The 21,908-nt window shown below is 41.2% G+C and overlaps 3 protein-coding genes across 9 annotated transcripts; 2 read left to right on the top strand and 1 right to left on the bottom strand.

Annotated features, from left to right (window-relative positions):
* Positions 1–16: 16 nt before the first annotated feature.
* sap18 (Sin3A associated protein 18) lies at positions 17–2,169 on the bottom strand. Its single transcript, XM_084713571.1, has 4 exons — positions 2,012–2,169; positions 713–822; positions 454–576; positions 17–341 (listed from the first exon to the last, which is right to left on the bottom strand). Exons 1-4 carry the CDS (start codon positions 2,081–2,083, stop codon positions 185–187), a joined length of 462 nt encoding a protein of 153 aa, XP_084569697.1. The 5' UTR covers positions 2,084–2,169; the 3' UTR covers positions 17–184.
* Positions 2,170–2,432: 263 nt separating this feature from the next.
* LOC146304761 (gap junction beta-2 protein-like) lies at positions 2,433–8,731 on the top strand. 3 transcript variants are annotated; one of them, XM_084713568.1, is made up of 6 exons: positions 2,433–2,518; positions 6,287–6,458; positions 6,806–6,958; positions 7,513–7,661; positions 7,767–7,973; positions 8,221–8,731. In XM_084713568.1, exons 1-6 carry the CDS (start codon positions 2,451–2,453, stop codon positions 8,315–8,317), a joined length of 846 nt encoding a protein of 281 aa, XP_084569694.1. In that variant the 5' UTR covers positions 2,433–2,450; the 3' UTR covers positions 8,318–8,731. The 3 variants fall into 3 exon arrangements, with proteins under 3 accessions (XP_084569694.1, XP_084569696.1, XP_084569695.1); XM_084713570.1 differs by having other exon boundaries at positions 7,767–8,002; XM_084713569.1 differs by lacking the exon at positions 2,433–2,518 and adding an exon at positions 5,038–5,707.
* Positions 8,732–15,636: 6,905 nt separating this feature from the next.
* Positions 15,637–19,482, top strand: LOC146304760 (gap junction alpha-3 protein-like). 5 transcript variants are annotated; one of them, XM_084714143.1, is made up of 4 exons: positions 15,637–15,705; positions 15,892–16,167; positions 16,255–16,457; positions 18,253–19,482. In XM_084714143.1, the coding sequence occupies exons 1-4, from the start codon at positions 15,637–15,639 to the stop codon at positions 19,058–19,060; spliced, it is 1,356 nt and encodes a 451-aa protein (XP_084570269.1). In that variant the 3' UTR covers positions 19,061–19,482. The 5 variants fall into 5 exon arrangements, with proteins under 5 accessions (XP_084570269.1, XP_084570268.1, XP_084570266.1 ...); XM_084714142.1 differs by having other exon boundaries at positions 16,243–16,457; XM_084714140.1 differs by having other exon boundaries at positions 15,892–16,212; positions 16,276–16,457.
* The last annotated feature ends 2,426 nt before the right edge of the window (positions 19,483–21,908 follow it).

The following is a 21,908-nucleotide window of genomic DNA, read 5'->3' as shown; positions in this document are numbered from 1 at the left end:
CAGACACAAGCAGAAGTGTTGGAAAAAATGACAACTTTATTACACATCACATTTTATACAATGAGGCAAAAACCATCCAAGATGATGCACAGGTAAAAATAAACAAAAACCTTCAGGTTGATGTGTGTTGCTTTATGTTTGCATGTTGGTGTGGTGAGGCGTGTGTGTTTATGTGTGTGCATGTTCAGAAAGGCCTCATGCGTGTGCTAAGTGGCGGGGCTCTGTTAGGTGGTGTAATAGCTATGTCCAGATAGTCTCCAATCTGGAAGCGTTGAGACTGCAGCGTCATGGAGTCGTCTGTGCCCTTCCTGCCAGATATGGTACTGCCAATATCTTTCAACCTGAGAGGAAGGACAGAAATATGTTTCAATATACAGTGCACACAAATTCAGACCAGTTAGCCAGTGGCCTGCTGCATGTATCCAACCAGGGCTGTTGTATTGTGATACCAACCGGTACACTTTCCCTCTGGGATCAGGGAAGACGATGGAAAAGCTGAAGTGGGTCCCCTTTTTCCTGGCCTCTGGATAAACCTCCTTCACCAGGCTGGTCAGCTCCTTCAGTGTAGCATCCATCCTGACAGGAACAAACAGAATCAGACACCTGCTCCAAATAGTGCCTCGACAAGGTGCTTATGTTGTCTCATAAACTCAACTGAAAACATTGGTGTATTTGACAACAAAGAAACAGAGTGAAATGTTCTCTGTCTCACCATGTGTATATCTGCAGTTCACTGGAGGGAACGTTGCCACGGGCAAATTCATCTGTTCTGTGGTGTCTGCCACTGTTTGTGGTGAATACTCGCAGCAGAAGGGGGCAGGTCTGCAACAAAAACAAGCATGAGACACAAAGGAGATAAAGAATAAGTAAAGTATGTAGAATGGCTGTGCAAAACAAAGTAGAAACACAATTGAATCCACAAAAAAGTTAGAAATCATAATGGATTGATTCCTTTGAAAATATAACATTTAACAACGACAGCGTAGGGATCAAAACTGTGTAGTTAGGAAGGTTTATTTTGAAAGTTTGTTAGGGAAGATGCTATTAATGTGGACTAGACCGAGACAGTGATGGAGTTTCGACACTTCACTGCCCTCCCGTGGACAAAGTGAGCAACTACACTCAACATTTTCAGTGCCAAAATACAGTAGATATCAACACTGCTATTGTTATCCTTAAATGTGTTGAAACTGATAAGTAGTCATGAAAGTACTGATGTAAACAATATCAGCATGGATACACCTAATATATAAATACTCATCAGACTTAATGACGATGCATTCTTGTCCACACCAAATGAATGAAGGTAGAAATACTATTAGAAACACCTGTGTAAAGAGGCTGTGTGGCCTCAAATCATATCGAAGTATCTCCTGAGAGTCACCAATGTACTACTGTAATACTTGGGTGCGAAACACAAAACGTTTGACCCATCAGGACAACTAACATTTCCTCTGTAGGGTAAGTTGAAAACATAGAGAAATTGTGTGTTGCTTACGGCTGAATACCTGCCGAACTCATCCAGGTAGAGTTTGGTAATAGACAAACGATACATTTTTGTTGCTAACTTCGTTATGTACTCATAAACAAGAAAACAATTTACATTTTATTTCTCCAGATCGCATCATTGATTTTTTTTTCCAGTTCACGTGGGAAATTGTAACTCAAAAGTTCTTATGAAATTGTCCGCAATGTGTTCAACAAAATCTTAGTTGGTTACCGATAGTTGAGATATTTATAATTAGCATTAAGTTAGCACCGGTATGCTGCAAAGGCTACTCTTTAGTTTCCTTTTATTTGCTGTAGTTAGTACTGCAGACCACTGCACAGCTTAAAAATACAGCAAAAAGTATAATTATTTTATTTTACATATAACGTTTTGGAGTTTCTAGAACATAAATGAAGCAGCCTCCTAACTGTTAGCATTTGGGGCTAGCAGTTAGCTTGCGCTCGAGCTCCTCTGGTAAACAAGCTAACGCAGACCCTGAATTAAAATCCCGCTGTTTGCTACCTTTTCTCGGTCAATGGGCTTCTCTGGTTCCTTCTTGATTTCTTCCTGTGTGATCCGTGATTCCAGAGCCATTGTTATTCTTCACCGATTTATTATTGGCGTTACAGATTTCTCCCACCGTGCTCGGATACTTTATCGTAGCTGCAGCAACGAGCGCAACAGAGTAGAGTAGTAGTAGAATAGTTTCCGCTTCCGGTAGCGCGGATTTTAGCGGCCAGCGTCACATGTATCGCCCCCTTGCTGTTTGGGAGGATGCATGCAACATTTCAGTAATTTATTTAGCTATTAATAATTATTTTTCACTTGATCCATAGCTCTTTCTTGCATGTGATAACTATAGAAATCATACTATAATGGAGATTTCCTAAAGAGTTTAAATTTCAGTGTCCTAGTATCAAACTTCTTATTACCCTCTTTTATAGGGCTATGATCTGCAACAATGGTACTTCCCAAGTCCAAACACCCTGAGGCAGAGGTGGGACCAACTCACTGTTTTGCAAGTCACAGGTAAGTCTCAAGTCTTTGCACTCAAGTCCCAAGTCCAGAGCAAGTCCCGAGCATACATGTCAACCTTGAGACCTCACAAATAGGAAGGAAGCTGTTGTGTCTTAGTTTGTAATTGTTGATCTGCACATTTTCCATACTGCAGTTTATTTTTTTGTTGTGACGACCACATAGATATTTTTTTTAGATTTTGTGAAGCTGAGTCTAAAGTCAGAAAATTTGTCACTTGAGTTTGCTCAAGTCCAAGTCATGTGACTTGAGTCCACACCTCTGCTCTGAGCTAAATTCACCATTTAATCCCACTCCTCTGTGATATCAGCTCTCTGCTATGTTTATTTACCGATTTACATACAAAACTTTTTGCCTTCATTGGTCAGGATGGTTGGTTTAGGTATGAGGAGTGGTTCGTTAGGGCAGTGCTTTCCAAACTGGGGTCCTGAGACCAACAGGGGTCCTTGAGTAGGTTGTAGGGGGTCCCCAGTAAAGGAGGAACAGAATTCAGATGATATGCTGTATCACAAGAGACAATAAGACAGTTGATTAAGCTGTGCGATCCTGAAGGTGTTTTTGAATCTATTCACCTTTAGAACTGTATTCTTTTTAAATAAAAAGTGTTATTGAAGAGAAAAACAGAAAGCTCCAGGGCGTCCTGCAGTGTTTGTGCAGACCTTCATACAGTAGACTGGCTGATGCAGGACCACTCAGCCAAGTCCACCTACAGAACTGAGACCTGCTATTCGGTCACATGCTGCTCTCCCCCTCACTCATTACAGCGTGTGTGTCTCTGGGTAACATGTATGTGAGTGTAGTACAGTGTGTGTTTGTACAGTGTGTGGTTGTGTGTGTATCCTGACACTGGCCCTCTCTGTTCTCCTGCTGGCTCGCTGATCAGGAGCTACTCTAACAATCAGCTCTATTTTACCTCTCTCTCTCTCTTTCTCCCTACTCATTCACTCTGTGTGACCCCCCCCCCCCCCTTCTCCCCTCCTCACCCCACCACCACCACCCCTCCTCATCAGAATGGATGTCTTGAAACAATCCGCCAGCCATTCTCCCTCTGTTTTTGTGTTTGTTTTTTTTAAGCTGCGTCCTGACTGACAGATCAAACAGTGGCTCTTTGAGTCCGGCCCTGACACTGATATCCATTCATTGATATGCATCAGGAATAAGTGTCGCTGTTATTCCCCTAATGACTCCATTAGAATCACTGACGCCCTCTCTTTCTCAACACAGGATGTTTTCCTTCCCTTCAAGATCATTGCTGCTCATTTTTCAGGGTCATGTTATACTCAGTGGTGCAGACGAGAGATTAAATACAGTCCAACAGCTGAGCCTTTCACTGGTTACCAGTTAACCTGTTTACTGGTTAAATGTTCCAGACAGGTGTTTTGGAATATTATGGAACTTTTCCAGTCTTTTGTTGGCCCGTCCCAACGTGAATATAAGTCAAAACAGATTTGCAAATCATTATATTATGTTTTTATTTGCGTTTTACCCCCCTCTGAACTTTTTTGGAATTGGAGTTTGCAGAAATTTGTAATTAAATGCAAACTTTTCAACAAGATTATAAATACTTTTACATATGCACTGCTGTCTACCAATCTTATATCAAAATTTATGAACCTCTCCTAACACTGTAGCTCAACCAGAATATGCAGAATATGTTACAGCTTCTTCAAAAGTACCCACAGTGTAAACTGAGGAAGTTGGTTTTGCTCCCACACGTCAACAAACAGTGGGAAAAGCTCATCGGTCACAGTCATTAGAGGCACACAGAGCTGCACTGTCCTGCAGGCTGACTGCTGCCAACTGATGGTTTGGATCTGAAAAGTCACTTTGACTCTCTACCTGTGTCCTGTTACAGTCAGAGGGATCACACACACACACATACACACACACACCCTTTCATTACAGTGCAACTTTGTTCCTTCAACCCTCTGACTTCCACACTGCAAGAACAACAGATGGTGACCCTTTAATATCCATTGCTTACAGATGATTTGTTTGTCAAAAATTAAATATAAAATATTAATTTGCTAACATCCTCACTGTTGAAATAATAATTGCTCCTGGAGAAGATTACCTGAGTGAAAACAAAAACATAAAAACAGATGATGTTGTGTATGTGTGTGAGGCAGCGGGGGTTGTCTGACAATTTTAATTTGTCATAAACAAATTCAAATTTTGACCCGTTGATGGCGTTGGATGAAAAGTTCACAAAGTTTCTACAATTCATCTGGAGGGGAACATAAATGTCTAATTGATGATCTGGGAAATTTCATGGCAATCTATCCAGTGCCACAAATGAGAACCTCAAGATGGCGCTAGAGGAAAAATCAAAGGATCACCAAACTCGTTAAGATACATTGTCTGGGGTCCATAAATGTCTGTACAAAATGTCATGGCAATCCATCCAATAGTTGTTGAGATGGGCTCTATTATAAGTGATGGATCAACAGATGAACCGACATTGTCGACCCTTTAGCCACAAGGTTCGCGTTTCTGAAACCTGGAGGTGTGTTTGAAAGAAGTGGCCATTTGGGAAGCAGGAAATTCCTAATAAAAGCATTTTTGGAGCAGTTTGACTTATATTAGACACTAAAAATCAGGATATCTCAGCCTCTAGAGCTGCAGTGATTTCGACTGTTACGTTCTTTACGATTTTCCACTCGTCTTTCACTGCTTTCATTGTTCACTGAAACTCACAAAAGCAATTTTATGCATCCATGCGTCGTGGTAAACACAGCATTAGTTAGTAATAGTGGCTTTGTGTTTTCAAATTTAATCAAACTCACTTCAGAGTTTTTCTCTTTGCTACATTTCTCCTTAAACATCATCCCCATTTCTGCTTGTGTCCTATTTTTGTGGTGTCTTGCTCCAAAAACATTCCAACAGATTTGGCACTGCGAGGCTTTATTTTGAAAGTCGTCCCAGGAAGTCGTCTCATCTTGCTCTGGCTGACTTGACTCTGGAGGCACAGCTTTTATTTCTTGCAAAGGAAGCAGTGGCTGCAGGTCTGTGTTTTGTTCAGGGTGTTTTGTTTGTGTTCAGTAAATCAGACCCAGAATTTCATTTCATTTTAATGATGCCAGCACTGATGTGACAGTGAGCCCTCGCTGTTCAGTCGTTTTCATGCTGCAAAGGACCATGTGGATTATTTTCCTGCAAACAACCTGACACTCCAGACACAAGGTGAGAAAATACTTTGCCTCTTTTAATTGAAAAAAGACTGAATCACTTTTGGAAAATGGACTGTAGAAAATAAAAATAATTGTTATGAACAGATTTTTTTTTAACAGCTGGAAACATTTGCTCTTAATGAATATATCACGCAGATATAATATGAGAACATATCTTTTAAATAATTAATGTATCAATAATCAATGGCTGACAGTGAATGGCGAGGATCAGTGAGAACTGTAGTAGTGTGGGTTTTTTTTACAGTGTGTTGTTCAGTGTGTTTTTACTTGAGTGGGTTTAGTTCAGTACAGTCCACAGTGGGCAGAGAGGTTCATCAGTTCACATGAATGTTTGGCGCCGGGCCTTCTCTCCTCCTCCTCTCACTTTCATTCCTTTTCATCCTCTTCTTCTCTTTTGTTTCATCGCCTGTCTCTGCTTTCATCTGCTGCCGCCGACTTCCTTCTGAATTCTGTGCTGCTGTCAGACGTGCGGCTCAAAGGAATCAGCCGAACCTGTTACCAAAAAAAACTCACACAGCGGTCTGGCTGCTGTCCTATTATTGTCCTCTCATGTTTGTGACTGTGTCCCCAGGATGTCTTGGCCTGCTCTGTACACTCAGCTAGTCGGGGCGAACCGTCACTCCACCAGCTTGGGTAAAATCTGGCTCTCGGTGCTGTTTATTTTTCGGGTCATGGTGCTGGTTGTTGCTGCTGAGAGCGTCTGGGGGGACGAACAGTCTGACTTCACCTGTAACACACTACAGGTAGGACACCCAGCCAGTAATACCCCTGTGTATACATCATATAACCCCATTTACATACATTTAAAATTAAATAAATTGTTTTAAAATGGAGGGTTCACCCAAAAAAGGAAAATTCAGTCATTATTTACTCACAATCACGCTGATTAAAGCTCAGGTTCAGTTTTTAAGTCCACAAAACACTGCTGGGGTTTCACAGAATCTCTCAAACAGTGTGTGTGAATGTTAACCAGTTTTCAAACATATAAAAACAACCAAAAATGCCCCCCGACTGCTCATCTTGGTGTTTTGAGCTCTACAAGTCGAGTGCACGAGTCACAACAGTTTGCGTGCCCGTCTCTGTTTTTCAGCCTGGCTGTGAAAACGTCTGCTACGATCAGTTCTTCCCCGTGTCACACATCCGTCTCTGGTGTCTTCAGCTTGTCTTCGTCTCCACTCCAACGCTCCTGGTTGCGATGTACGTGGCCTATAGGAACCACAGGGACAAGAAGAGACTCGTACAGGTGTGTGTGGGTGAGAGAAACCCGCTGTTTAATGTTCAGTTATGTATTGTCCTTTCATGTCCTTTATGGTTGTGTGTTTCATGTCATGTTTTGCTTTATATCTTCATGCTTCATGTCTTTTCTGTCCATGTTATGTCATGTTCTGTATTGTCTTGTTTTGTTATGTCATGTCTCATCTTGTTTTGGCCTGTCGTGTCTTGGCTTCATTTGTAAAATCATGTCATATCTTGTTGTGTTATGTCACGTCTTGGCCTGTTATGTCATGTCTTATCAGGCCTTGTTTTGTCATGTTATGTCTTGTCTTGTCTTGTGTTATCTTATTTTGTCGTGTCATGTGTCATCTCGTTTTGCTGTGTAATGTCATGTCTTGGCTTGTTTGTCATGTATTGTCTTGTTATGACATGTCATGTCTTGTCTTTGCTTATCTTGTATTGTCACGTTATGTCTGATCGTTGTATTGCATTCTCAAGCCATGTAGTAGCCACCTCTTTTCTTGTCTTATATCTTGTCATGTCATGTCATGTCATGTCATGTCATGCCATTCTCTGCAACAGGGTTCTGGTAGAGCTGGTTTCCTCAGCACCAAAGGCCAAGAGGAAGAGTTGGAGACTCTGAAGAAACGGAGACTCCCAATAGCTGGCGCCCTCTGGTGGACGTATGCGTGCAGCCTGCTGTTCAGGCTGCTGTTTGAAGGAGGCTTCATGTAGGAACTGTCACACTGATTTTCTGTCTGTCCTTCATATTCTTGGTATGTTATAATCATATCCTGTGGACCGTCTCCATACAGTATGTGTCCTCGTGTGTCCAGGTACGCCCTGTACGTGGTATATGATGGTTTCCAGATGCCACGGCTGGTGCAGTGTGACCAATGGCCGTGTCCTAACCTGGTGGACTGTTTCATCTCACGTCCCACCGAGAAAACTGTCTTCACCGTTTTCATGGCCACTGCCTCTTCTATCTGCATGGTCCTTAACATGGCTGAACTCGCGTATCTTGTCGCCAAGGCTGTCACTAGGTAGAGGTATTAATCAGTCAGACAGTCAGGTGATTAATCAACTGATTAATTCTTTAATCATTCCATCAATTGTCATTTATAGCAGTGTTGAAAGTAGTTGTGTATTTCATGTGTTTGAGGTGATCAGATCATACAATATAAATGTCCCCAGAGTTTGTAGTCTTTCATCCTTCATCTTCATCTTCATCTTCTTTCGTTATCAAAATGCAGAAAGTCCTTAAATCCACAAATACCCTCTTTTTTTCAGGAGTATGTGTCGTCAGAAGGAAAGGAAAACACACAGGAAATCCAGCAGAGAGAGGACACAGACTAAGACAAACCAGAAGTTACTCGTCTCAACCTGAGGAAGGAACAAATACTCGAAAGAAGAACGACTTTCCAAAGACTTGAAACACTTTAAAAGCTGCATAATTACAAATGGTGCACACGTGAATGACCCAGAACATGTGTAAATACAACTGAACATTTTTTCTATGATGCCTGAAATGTAACATTCAGCAGGTGGAGAGGATGGAATCAGTGTCTGCAATTCCAAACTTTATTTTTACATGATATTGTTTTGAGACTGTATGTCAATATTTAATTTTTGATCATAACTTTTATATATTGTAATGTAACGGCAAACAGCACGAGGAGAGAAATGTGAGGAGTCACTAGCAGCTATACACACGTAAAGAAAAGTTTTTCATGGAGTCATTCAGTAACAGTTCATTGAATATAAATGCACTCACCATTTCACACTTTATGTCCACAAATAAAGTTTCATCTTATCTTAATTCTGTGTTCCTCTCATAATTTCACTTAATACGATATTACCAGTATCAGAGCACAGCAGAGTCTTATGTCTGGAAAAATAAGGCCTCTGTTGACCTCTGCTGGTGACCACCAGCCACTGCGACAACTTTGACGGGTCTGTGGGTCCTCCCTCGTCCCCCTCCTCTGACGGACCACTGACACGAAACAAAATTACAACAGACATGTCTGGTCAAGAGGTGATGTCAGCCTGTGCTGAAACAGCTAATCAATCACTGTTGCAAAGCAATGTCTGTTAGAAATCACAGTTATGTGGTGGAGCTAAAAACCAAAACAATTCTTCAACAGTGTTTTCAGATTTAATGAACAGGAAGGAGGATTACAGCAAGGACAAGCTGACTTGAACATTTTCCTTTAATACTTGGTAAACACAGTGTGTTGAAAGCTGCCAGACTTCTCCAAATGTAAACTTTATGACCCTCCACAGGCCAGAAGTGCGGTGTAGGACAGACTGTCGCCGGGTCGAATGATGGCAAAGATGGATGCTACATCCAGGTGTGTAAAACACTGGAGCACTCCTCCCTCCTGCCACCCGAGTCGAGGCCGAGCACGCTCGCCGCATCACCTCAGAGGCAAAGCTGCAGGCTAAGAGGTGAGTCATCTGCATGCTGATGGTGATTGCGATGCTGTTCTTCATCTGCTGTACTCAACCAACACCTTCAACCAGGGGCGTTTCCAGATTTTTTTGAGTGGGGTGGCACTAACTTATGCAGGTGTGTACACACATGTGTGCACATTAATGTATCATTTCTCAACATTACATTATAATTTCTATGTTTTACATTTTTATTTAAAAGATTTCAGACTTGTACAATACTATTTTACTTCCATATTTGATTCTTTAAGTCCTCAAAACTAAGTTGTACCTCCATTGTACCTCTTTCTCAGGTGAGCCTCCTAAATTCATTCACTTGGGAGAAAAATTCAGTCCTGAATTATGAGCTGGTGTCCCAAATCCTGGATCCTTCCCTGTTTGTCCTGATAATTAGACTAAACCCAAGAACACGAAAAAGTATTGCCCATAGACAGGCCGTTGTAGTCGTGTGCAGCGGTGCTGTTAATTGATTTTTTAAAGTACTTGTACTTGTACATAACTAAATTAAACCATCCGTCACTGACATGGAGCTCAGTGTCTGTTGTATCTGCTGGACCTTCAGCCAGAACCTCACTGCCTGATACAGAAGTGCTCGTCATAAGCGTAGTGGCATTTCTAAATTTGCCTAACTGACCAAAAGCAAGCAATGCCAATATTAAAGGCAATGTGAAAAAAAAATCTGTTTTCTCAGTAAGTAAATATATAAATACTGTAAAACTATCATATTACACACTGTTACACTGTTACACCAACTCCCCTGTGCTGAAATTCACCCATTTCAGCCCAGTAAAAATTACACACTGGACCTTTAAATAGCTATTTCTAGTAAGCCTACTAGTAAGTAATACTATTACTTTCATAGCAGCAATAAAAGATCAATTAATAATACTGACGTCACTGAAAGCCTCCAACCAATAATGATTGTAAAATAAAAAACAGGCTTCCTCAGTGAAAATCATTTATTCCTAACAGTTTTAATGCGGTTTGTCAGTGATGTGATGGAGTCTGCCCCCCTGCCCCTACCTACACACTCACACACACTCGCGCGCACGCACACATTCACGCACCTCTCTCCACCCCCCCAGCCCCCCCCCCCCCCCCCACCCCCAACACCCCCCTCGTGCGCCCCTGCACGGGGACACCCTGTGTGACAGTGGCCGTGGCCACGCGGGACGCAGCCGCTGCGCTTCGCCTTCGCGGGACAGCTTCCACACGCGCCCTTTTTTAGACTAGACGTCTTTTTTACTCTCTCTCTCTCTCTCTCTCTCTCTCTCTCTCTCTGTCTGTCTCTCCCTCCCCCCTCCTCTCCCACTAATCTCACCCGCTCCTCGCCTGGTCGCCTCCAGCCCACCGTGGGAGTAAAAGAAGAAGAAGAAGAAGAAGAAGAAGAAGTGAGAGAAGAAAAAGAAGAAGAAGAAGAAGAAGAAGAAGCGCGCTGCCGGGAGGGAGCCGTGTTTCAGAGGAGAGCGGTAAGCAGGTGGATGAGTGCTGGAGTGATGGTGATGTTGGCTGCTGAAGTGGGAGGGAAGAGGAGGGATTATCTTCATCCTTCCACCTGCTGGATTATCAGCAGCACCTCTCATGCTGCGTTCACTTTCCCGTGGGAAAGACGGCACACAGGAAGCCACTTATATTTATTATAGTTTTCTGATTAAAAAAAAAAAAAAATGGACAGAATCCCTGCAGTGTTGAGATTTTACTTTTTTTTCTCGACATCACAATTATTAATATCATTAAAAAATGTCCTGGACAGTAAAATAAGAAGTGTTACATGTCAGTTGGCCTCAGTTGCTTGTTTCCCCACTGGCAGCCACCCTGTTCTCTTAAAAAGGTGGCTCATAAAGTGTACAGGAGAAACTTTCCCCTCATTTTTGTATTAATTAAAACACAATGAGCTTAGTGCAAAATATGTAATTTAACTACTCTTAATATAAAACTGTTTTGAATGTGTATGCATCATGTTTAAAATCACTGTTTCTAGCTGATAACTAACATTGTTTCGGCAGATCCAAACAATGTTCAAACTTTTTGCAACTTAACTGGAAGGGCCATCATACTTATTATATAGTTTTAATTAGGGCTATTAATGCTTATTCGCCTTTTCTATTAATCTGTCAAATATTCTCAATTAATCGTTAATTGTTGTTTGGCCTATAAAATATAAGAAAATGGGGAAAAAAATTAAGTGTTTCCCAAAGCCTAAGATAACATTCACTGGCTAAAAATGTCTTGTTTTGTCCACAACCTGAAGATATTCAGTTTACTGTCACAGAGGACTAAAGAAACCAGAAATATTCACATTTAACAAACTGGAATCGTATATTTATGAGAATTTTCTTTAAAAATTACTGAAACTGATGAATCGATTATTGAAAAAGTTGCCAATTATATTATAATCATTTTCTAATTGATTAATCATTGCCACACTATTACTTTTTAATTTCTGGTTGTTGATTCCCCATATTGCTGCCATCATGTAGACTGATAACTATGAAAAGAGGGCGGATGACATAATTTATCCATTATTTTGTGGCATGTTGTCACTAGTCAAGAACTACCAGAGGTAAAATGAATATACTGTGCATAAAATACTATAAACCTACATCACATTATCTCATAGTAACTGTTATACTAACTTGGCAGGACTTGGCTGGTTTCTCTTTGTGGGTTGTTTGGTTTGCTGTAGGGAAGCCAAAGGTATCAGTGTTCCCGAGCTGATCAGAGCAGCCAAACCCAACAGAAAATGTCCGGGTCGTTTCATTAAAGCTTGGACACCCTGGTGGACTCTTGCCATCAAGATCTGCCTTCATACGTCTTTATGTACACGCACAGAACTGCAGTTACCCTGTAATATATTTATTTATATTATGTTGCACACCTTCATGCACCCTAATATATTCTCATACACCTCTGGGAATGTGGGTCAGAAATCTACGCAGAGTAAATTTTTACTTGTCCCTGTACAAGTATATAATTGTCAAGTTTAATGTCGGGCTGCAATAAAATGCCAGAAAAAGTTTTTCAAGTCCAAGGCGATGTCTTTAAATGTCTTGTTTCATCAGTCCAAATCTCAAAGATATCCAGTTTAATATGATAAAACTGAGAAAAGCAAGAAATCTCCATATTTGAGCAGCGTTCTGCCATTCTTGCATGAAAAATTACTGTAATCGCTTATCAAATAGTCTAAAAGTTTCATCCTTTCTTGCCACTTGCCCGGGTGGTGAGTTGGTAGATGTTCCAGCCTGACATGATATTTTCTTTAACACAGGCGAGTCAGCAATCCTTATTATTGAGCCCTTCCTTTATACTAAGTTATTGACTTTTGCATACATTATATTTGCACATTGCACACAACTATAAGATAACTTTATATATATTTGTGCCACTCTGTGTGTCTTTAGGCATTTTATGCACCTTTACCAACGTCGTGCTCTTACTGTTACTGTACTGTACTCCCATATGCACTTGGTGACCCTGAGCTGTTATCAGTCTGTAGCCTAATTTCTTCAGCAATCAACATTTGTTGTGTTTACGTGCATGAAGTAAACCAGCTATTTACTGTAAACTTATATGTGTTAATGTAACTGATGTGTAACGCGCACCGAGCCATAATTAGGCCACTTGATTAACTCTGTGGCAAACAGAGTCGTCCTTCATGAGAACATGCCTCTGTCTGCATATCTTAAAAAGGTTTTCAGGGTGCAAACGGCAGCCCAAGAGTTAACTGTTTGGGCTGTTTTAGCACAAAGACCTCTGATCCATCAAAAGCACACGCCAGCCAGGACAATGTCCATCTGGCAGCTTCTCTATTGTCTGTCGTGACAGATGGTATTTCATCACGTCAACACATCATGTACATGTACACATGCCACCGTTCGATTGGCGTATCAGTAGACAGTTACAGTAAGCTGCTCATTTGTCTGCTGAGAATATTATTCTGTATTCGATCAACTGTAGGATTCAGAAACGGTGTGTGGACCGCAAGAGCAGAGACGTGTGACAAAGTTTGTGAAGGTGGATTTAGAATCTTTTATTGTATTAAAGAGGAACTGTAACAAAACTTTATTAGGACACTGATATATTTTTTTAGAAACTTTTTGCTGTTGTGAGAGTAAATCAGGTGGAGTTTGGGTTTATCTTTCATATTAAATGTAAAATAAGTTGCCAGTAGCTCAGATGTACAGGAGGTGATGTATGCTACTGTAACTGAGTGTGTGTATGTGTTTGCGTGTGTGTACATATCAGTCGATCCCAGGCAAACATTTGCCCTCCTCAGCATTCCTGGGATGTGATGAGTCCAGCATTCGACTGGGACAACCTGTTATCCACTCATTCACTTCCCACAGATGGCCAGCCATTGTCCACTAGCCGGCCCGCTCGGCGGCACACACACACACAAGTACACACAAATACGTGCACGTCTGCAAGCAAATGTACATGTGCATAAAGTAAGAAACAGGAATACACATGCTGATCTGATTTTTCCTAACTTGCACATATACCAGTATATCTATTTTGCAGAGATTCATGTGAATGGATACAGTTTTATTTTGTCTTTATAGTTATATTTTCTGAAATCTGAAAACTATAAATAATCTATTAGTTTCTTTCAGTAATAATTATAAAGACTCGAGCTCTACAAATAAATTGGCTGGACCAATGTATCAGACAGTTTTAGATTATTGCAGATATATTTATTTCCATCAAAAATAAATTAATTTGGAACCTGAAAAGTTGGTTCTCATTTGGCAGTAAATTATAGCAGGTTTTCCTTGGGAGCCAAAGTGGGCATGTCACACTCAACAGGTTGTTGTGGTTCCACTGGCTTCAAGGGCTGTTTTTCTGTTTGCATACACACCACTATTGCAACATCACTTTCACCGATTAATCGATTATTAAATCAGTCGCCAACTATTTTGATATCAATTTTGGTCATTTTGAATTTTTTTAAAATTAGAAATGCCCAAATTCTCTGATTTCAGCTTCAGCGTTTCTGGTTTCTTTATGACAATAAACTGAGTATCTGTGTTTTAGACAAAACAAGACATTTTAAAACATCAGCTTGGGCTTTGGAAAACTAGATCAAGTAACTATGTGATCACATATGTGATAACTTTCACCCATAGTGATGAACCCACAGAGAGTTATCACGATCTGTGAAGTTCCCCTCGACTCTATGGAGCTTTTTAGGGTCTTTCAGCTCACTGTTTTGGATTTATGGCCCACAACTTAATTGTTTTTGGTTTATTTTCATCATTTTCTCATTAGCGTAATTTCCAGGTGGGTTAGGCAGCAGTTTTCAGTGAAAATTTTCTAAAAACTCCACCATAAACACTCTGTCCAGCATCAGACAACACTCAGACAAAGTTAGCAGCTATCTAGTGAACACAGTGGAGGATTTACAGATATTTTGCTCAGGAGAGTGAATCAACTTTATCCATTCATCAGGTGGCCACAAACACGACTTCAAATGAATACCAGTGTTTCTCTGTTTGCTGATTGTATCTAAAAAGGAGATAAATTGTTAGTGCTTTACAGCTTTGTCTAAACATGAATCTGATGTGGTTTGATTGTGTCGTGTGATAAACTGAGTCCATGCTCAAACTCTGACTGCTTGTGTGTCATTTTATGTGATTATTTCAGCGGCCCGAGATGAATAAGCGCGGTGAGTTTGTGAGTTTTCTGTTTGACAGTGAGCTACAAAGTTGACGCAAGCGTTTTGTCTCTGCTTCACAGATATTGTTTTTCTTCTGATCTCTGGTCGATGGATTTATCACTGACAATACAACAATATTTTAGTAAGTCTGCTCTCTTTGTCCTTATTATGGCGCTTTTGTCGTCTCCTCTGACCTCGAACCTGAACTAGACATTTCATTCAGACCCTAATCTGTTCTTTCTCTGTTGTTTGTTTTGAGTCAATCCCATGCTGGTGTTGTAAATTCTCCCGTCAACCTAAATGTGTAATGCACTTTTTTTTTATTCCTGCTTGACAGATGTTTGCTAAAAACTGTAGAGCCTCATTTTTTAAATCTTCAGTAGGACACAGTGGACTAAAGCATCTCTGGTTTTAGTCTTTTCCTCACAAAAATACATGGCGCTTTACCCTTTAAAACAAACATCAGTTCACTCCTAAGTCTTATTTCCCTGTACGCCACAATCTCTTCATCCCTGGTCTCTGTTTCGGTCAGACGGCTCCTCTGGTTCGTTCACCACAGACTCTTGTTTCTCTCTCCAGGCTAGAAAATCGAGTGAAGCATGGGTGACTGGAGCTTTCTAGGGCGGCTGCTGGAGAATGCTCAAGAACACTCCACTGTGATTGGAAAGGTGACTATTGATTAACTGTGTGAATATGAAATTAAATTTACCTTTCTACTTTTCTCCTCAGAAAATCCCTAAAGCCTCTAAACGTTCGGCTCGAAGTAGTATCTATTACAGTGGCTACAGTCAGACCAGCTGAAGTACACGAGACCTCTGACCTTCTCCATCCATTTTTTAACCCTTCCTCCTCAGGTTTGGCTGACCGTCCTCTTCATCTTCCGCATCTTGGTGCTGGGAGCAGCAGCTGAAGAGGTTTGGGGCGATGAGCAGTCGGACTTTACTTGTAACACGCAGCAGCCCGGTTGCGAGAACGTCTGCTACGACGAGGCCTTCCCCATCTCGCACATCCGCTTCTGGGTGCTGCAGATCATCTTTGTCTCCACGCCCACCCTCATCTACCTGGGCCATGTGCTGCACATCGTCCGCATGGAGGAGAAGAGGAGGGAGAGGGAGGAGGAGCTCAGGAAGGCCGGACGGCACCAGGAGGACCACGACCCGCTCTATCACAACGGAGTCGGCGATGGGGGAGGAGGAGGAGGCGGCGGGAAGAAGGAGAAGCCGCCTATTCGTGATGAGCACGGGAAGATCCGGATCCGTGGGGCGTTATTGAGGACCTACATCTTCAACATCATCTTCAAGACTCTGTTTGAGGTGGGCTTCATCCTGGGACAGTACTTCCTCTACGGCTTCCACCTGAGGCCGCTCTATAAATGTGGCCGCTGGCCCTGCCCCAACACTGTGGACTGCTTCATCTCCAGGTTAGAGAGGACCATTTTATTATATATTTTTTAAAATATATTTCATAATTATATGATTTATTTGTTTTGTGTGTTTTTAGTTTTTTTTTCTTAGTTGTTTGTGTGTTTTTGCAAATACCAAATCAACTATTCCAGCCCACTGAAACTTTTTCATATACATTTGCTTGAATTGACCATTTGCTGAGCTTGCCCCTCCTTAGTTACTGTTGCTATGCATATTGAGCTTTCTGTTCTTGCACGACACATTGACAGTCACTCTATGAAACAATGGGTCCTTAGTTTCACACAGAAGTCGACAAAAGTACAGTTTCTGACCAACAGCTGTCAAATTTGACATTGAGATGATGAGTTGCTATTTTTTACCTCGCGCATTAAGCTAACATTAGCCTCATAAGTCTGACGGAAACATAGTCTTAGACTTTTATACTTTTTATGCCTCCAACTGACTAATTTTAGAACTCAGTTAAAAGAGTCTAAATATGCACTTAATGGCACGATACATAATAAGACTGGTTATTGCTGCATGTCTCAAGCAAAAAGTCCACACCAGTTTTTGATCTGTTTGGCATGGAAATAAAAAAACAGTATGGTTCTTGTGTTGCAGTGCAGTTTACCATCACATTATCTTAACAACACTCAGTCAGAGTTATTGGTTTTGGAAATGCTAAAGAAGACATCACCCCCAAAACTCTTTAAATGCAGAGGATGTCCACTGAAAGATTTTAGCTCTGTGGAAAAAAAAAAAACGCAGTCGGTCCTTCATTTGAATGATGCCAGTCCTGGCTGTGCCAGCAATGAGGGGCCCTGCAGGGTCCTGGTTCAACTTTCTACCACTGCAACATCATCATAATGCTGGGGTGTCCAACTGCAAGCGTGCATTCCTGTTGGATTACTTTGCTGAATGAATGCTTCATTTCTACTGTTTACCTCACAGTAGAAGGAGGAAGATAATTTAATGATCAAATATTTTTTCAGTATTATGAAGCATTGTGCAGTGTTTTGGGATATTAAACACATTCATCTTTACTCCAGCTTGACACCTTGGATCATATTTTATTGATTCACCGGTAATTTTGAACAAAGGGAGACAGATATGGTTTATTTGGTTCACCTGTGACAAACAAACCAACTCATGAACGACTGTTTAGGTTGTGAAAAGTTAGTTTAGAGAAAATTATAGATCCAAGATGAAACTGACAGAGACGGGACTCAGATAAAAAAAAAAGTTGCAATTACAAATATATCTGCCTCTTCAGCGGACAGCGCCATGGATTGGTCAATACACAGCACAGTTTGGCTCCTGATATTTCACAGCCATGGTCGGGGCCATCGATACTAACTTGCACAAACCTCAGTCAGATAAAGGATCAATGAGTCAGGCAGACTAGACTAACAACCCCTCTGCAGCTGCACTCTCTCTGCAAATAGGGGATGAAGAGGAGGCCAGTTAACAAGGGGGGGTGGCATCCCCCCTCAAATCGCCTACTGCCAACACTTCAAACAGCACACAAACATAACCTCCTGCGTTGTTTCAGCACAGGGTTGTTTTCAGTCTGTATGCCTACTTTAGTCCCAGTCACACTTCTTCGGCTTGTGGTGAAATCCAAAGCTTGACAGTCCAGCTGTGCCTTGTTACAGTTTCTTTGGGAGAAGTTTTGTGAATGGTCAGTTCAAACAACCAACAAAGCATAAAATAAACATTAGCAAACATTCTGCTTGTAAAATTATGTAATATTTCCTTTGATCTGTTTTCGCTTGTTAATTAAATCAGTTTTTCTTTTGTCTGTTTTCACAGGCCCACTGAAAAGACGATCTTCATCATCTTCATGCTGGTGGTCGCCTGCGTCTCTCTGGTCCTCAACCTGCTGGAGATCTACCACCTGGGCTGGAAGAAGGTCAAGCAGGGGGTCACCAATGAGTTTGTCCCCGACACCGAGTCGCTGCTGCTGAATGCGGACAAGCCCGGCGACACGGAGACGATTCCTGAGCAGATGTCTCCGCCGGTGCTCGACTGTTTGCCGAGGTACGCCAGCGTCAGCGTGGTTGGCGCGGAGGGAGGAGCCTACAGTCCATCTGAGCCCTCCCCTGCAGTGATGTCCTTACCCACCAGACTCAAGATGGACAACACAGCATTCCACCCAGACGACTTCCTGTTGGAGACCCCGCCCACTTCTTATTATCGCAACGGTGAGAAAGTGAGCGTGGGGAGCCACGGGCAGCTGGCGGCTATGGAGCAGAACTGGAACAACATGGCGCTGGAGCTCCACAATCTGGATGGAAAAAACTCCTCCTCCTCCTTCCCCCCTCCTCTTCCCTCCCCTCCCACCTCCGCCTCCTCCTCTCCTCAGGAGGAGACAAACCCTCCCCTTCCTCATGGGGAGGAACACTCCTCATTTCCTACACTTCCTCGTAATACCCCTCTCTACCCCCTCGCACCGGAGGAGCCGCCAGCGGATGACGCCACAGCGCCTTGCATGGTCCCACATGACGACTTCACCGTGGTTACCAGGGCGCAGATGCATCAGCCTCCTGCTGACATCCGGAAGCCAAGTCGGGCCAGCAAGAGCGGCGTCCGAGCTCGCCCCGATGACCTGGCAGTGTAGCTAAAACACACACACACTCACACACTTTCACATCCATGCACACATGCTGTGAACACATACAAAACTTACATTTATTCACAGACGCACAACAGCATAAAATCACAGCAGCCCTCCAGCAAAAGACGTGCAAAACAAGTGAGCACATGAATTCAGCTGGGTTGGCTGCTTATTTTAATCTCAGAATCATGAATCAGGAAGGATTAGAAAGAGTTTGGCCAGATTACACTGATGGCACCATGATGATGCCCTAACGACATATTAGTAACTTGCAAGACATCATCTTATAGAGGCTTTACAGAAATGTCAACACATCTGGAGTCATTTTGGAGAACAGTGGAGAGATGCACACAGGAGATCCAGTTTTCTATAATTTACTATTATCAAAAATATCATTATAGTTAATACAAAAGCTGTTATGTTTATCAAAATCACATTATGACCCACTGCAGTCCTCTAATAGCATGAGGTACGATATTTGTTAAAGGCAAAATGTTTGTGAGAATACCATTTTAAATTAAATATTGTGCTGCAGAAATGTCCTAACCTACATATATCATAAAAGATCTTTTTTGCTACACATCCCCACAAAAATCACACCATAATCATTTTAAAATGTTTTAAATTAAAATCAGGATAATGATGAAAAAACATCATTCTCTCTAATACCGCAAATCATATTGTAATATCCGTCAAAATAATCACAATTAGATACATATTTTAAAAATCGTTCTGCCCTGTACAAAAGGCGGCACAGTTGCACGCCACGCTAAAAGACATGCAATAATAAAGTTCAGTATGTATCTGCAGAGGGGAAGGAAGCCAATTCAAACTAAAGAAAGAAAACTAGAAGGAAAGATCACAAATATAATAAAAGTTGGCACTGTCTGACGTGTTTTTTTAATTGAATCTTCAAGACGTAACAAAGTAGATGATATTTGTGATATAATGTAATGATTATATAAATGTATTAAAAGGAGTTTTTATGTGGCTATAAAATTGAATTACTCATGCCTCTGTATCAGTGGTTCTCCCATCAGCTCTGTGCATCAGGTGGTCCTTGAAAGGTTTTTCAGTTAAATTATTCTGATATAAAATATATTATTCATTTAGTTTTTAGTTTTTACAAAAGCCTTCATAGTTAAATAAATAATAATTAGATTTTTAAATATAAAATAGCATCTATATTTCATTCTCATATAATAATCAGTGACTCTTAATAAATGCCTTGAACGTGTCGCCTGTTAATGGTGAAAACTGTCTGTCTGTAATCCAAGCGACGTACAAGAGGGAGTCATCGGCATAAGAGGCTGTGTTTACGTTTTCCCAGGCAAAATTAAGTCAGTCAATCAGGAGGAGGTTGTTTATTCAGATCATTTTATTTCTGACGTTGTGTTTTGCAGTAGTGGAGATGGAAACAATACCACTTTTGTCCACAGGGGGCTCCAAAATCAACACAATATGAAAGTTCCTTGCAAAAATTAGTTTTTTCTCACTCAGAGGCTGAATTTCTCCAACATGGCTGCCAGAGGGTGTGTTGCAGGACTTTAATTTTTTTTTTTAAATCGCATGGCCAACATGGCTGCCACTTACTGTTCTGGCCATACTCTCACTTTCCTTTCGAGACGTTGGACACGTAGACGAATGAAACGGGGAAACACAAACATACAACCTTACACACACAGACTGACACACACCTACAGTATATATATAAGTATATATATCCAGCACAGACATGAATAAGGAAGGTTATAGTGATGATGATGATAATGATGATGATGATGATGATGATTATGATGATGATGATGATTGGACTAACTAATAAGTTTGGGAGCGTAGAGGCAGCAATACTATATTCTTTTATTTTCATCTTTCTTTTAATTCTTTGCTGGGAGACATCGGAGGAGAGGTTTGCACTTTTGTTTCTTTATTTTCTTTTTCTTTTTTTCTTTTTTTTCTTGTGACGTGATGATGGAGCTGAACAGTCCGTGTGTCGTGTTGAATCTGTCCGCCTGTGTGTACTGCTCTCACCCAGCCTGTGGTTTTCAATGAAGAGAGGGATGCACCGACACGTTAGGACAGAGCAGTGAGGCAGTCCCACCCTGAGACATACAGTAGTCCTTAGGCTTCACAGGCTGTGTGTGTGTGTGTGTGTGTGTGTGTGTGTGTTTAGGTACCTTACTCTTGTTTCAGTGTTTACAAAATGACATCTCTGCAGTTACATCAGGGTAAACTATACAAAGTATATAAATATGTAAATATATAATGATTAATCGTATTGATAGGCACCACAGGATGTTATACAGAACTACCTACATTTTAAAAAAAGTTAGTTTCTGCTCAAGCTGCAATCTGTAGCAACTTTAACACCAAAGTTCAAAAGAGCTTTAGCGTTTTCTGACATTGGCCCCACAGGTCACTTTAAGCAAAAATCCAATGTTAGGAGAGTTGAGGCCATTTAAAAAAAAAAAAAGAAAACACAATCAAGGGCTAAAATAAAAATGTTACTGAGCAGTTTTAATCTTTGCAGCTTGAACAGAGCATAAAAGTGAGTACACCTTCTTTCTGATGCTTGTGTTTGCAGTGTGTTACAGAACTGTCGAGTTCCCCCTAGCTGTTCTGTATAGGAGGACTCAAAGTTAATTTCCTAGACTAGCTGTAGATTATACAGTAGCTTTTAGATTTTTTTTTTTGGAAAAAAGAAAGCAATATGATCTAAAAAGTGCTAATTTTTATTTCTCTGTCAGTTCTTAACAGACATCCCAAATAGGAATGTTAATTTTCCTGTTCTTCTCATTAATTCCTGCCAAACAAAAGAAAGAAAAGAAAATGGCTAATATTAGTTCAGTTT

The sequence above is a fragment of the Lutjanus erythropterus genome, chromosome 24, assembly GCF_056507025.1.
Source record: "Lutjanus erythropterus isolate fLutEry1 chromosome 24, fLutEry1.hap2, whole genome shotgun sequence".
Taxonomy (NCBI): Eukaryota; Metazoa; Chordata; class Actinopteri; order Lutjaniformes; family Lutjanidae; genus Lutjanus; species Lutjanus erythropterus.
The sequence above is the reverse complement of the archived record's forward strand: the minus strand, read 5'-3'. Positions and strand labels throughout refer to the sequence as shown.

What these genes read in the sequence shown, in the direction of transcription:
- sap18 (XM_084713571.1), bottom strand. Translation starts at nt 2,083, where the DNA reads ATGGCTCTGGAATCACGGATCACACAGGAAGAAATCAAGAAGGAACCA. An exon ending in AGCCCATTGACCGAGAAAAG is followed by an intron (nt 823 to 2,011) that starts GTAGCAAACAGC and finishes TTTTTGTTGCAG; the next exon opens with ACCTGCCCCCTTCTGCTGCG. An exon ending in GAACTGCAGATATACACATG is followed by an intron (nt 577 to 712) that starts GTGAGACAGAGA and finishes TGTTCCTGTCAG; the next exon opens with GATGGATGCTACACTGAAGG.
- LOC146304760 (XM_084714139.1), top strand. Translation starts at nt 15,637, where the DNA reads ATGGGTGACTGGAGCTTTCTAGGGCGGCTGCTGGAGAATGCTCAAGAA. An exon ending in ACTCCACTGTGATTGGAAAG is followed by an intron (nt 15,706 to 15,891) that starts GTGACTATTGAT and finishes CTTCCTCCTCAG; the next exon opens with GTTTGGCTGACCGTCCTCTT. An exon ending in GTGGACTGCTTCATCTCCAG is followed by an intron (nt 16,458 to 18,252) that starts GTTAGAGAGGAC and finishes CTGTTTTCACAG; the next exon opens with GCCCACTGAAAAGACGATCT.
- LOC146304761 (XM_084713568.1), top strand. Translation starts at nt 2,451, where the DNA reads ATGGTACTTCCCAAGTCCAAACACCCTGAGGCAGAGGTGGGACCAACT. An exon ending in ACAAGAAGAGACTCGTACAG is followed by an intron (nt 6,959 to 7,512) that starts GTGTGTGTGGGT and finishes TCTCTGCAACAG; the next exon opens with GGTTCTGGTAGAGCTGGTTT. An exon ending in CTGTTTGAAGGAGGCTTCAT is followed by an intron (nt 7,662 to 7,766) that starts GTAGGAACTGTC and finishes TCGTGTGTCCAG; the next exon opens with GTACGCCCTGTACGTGGTAT.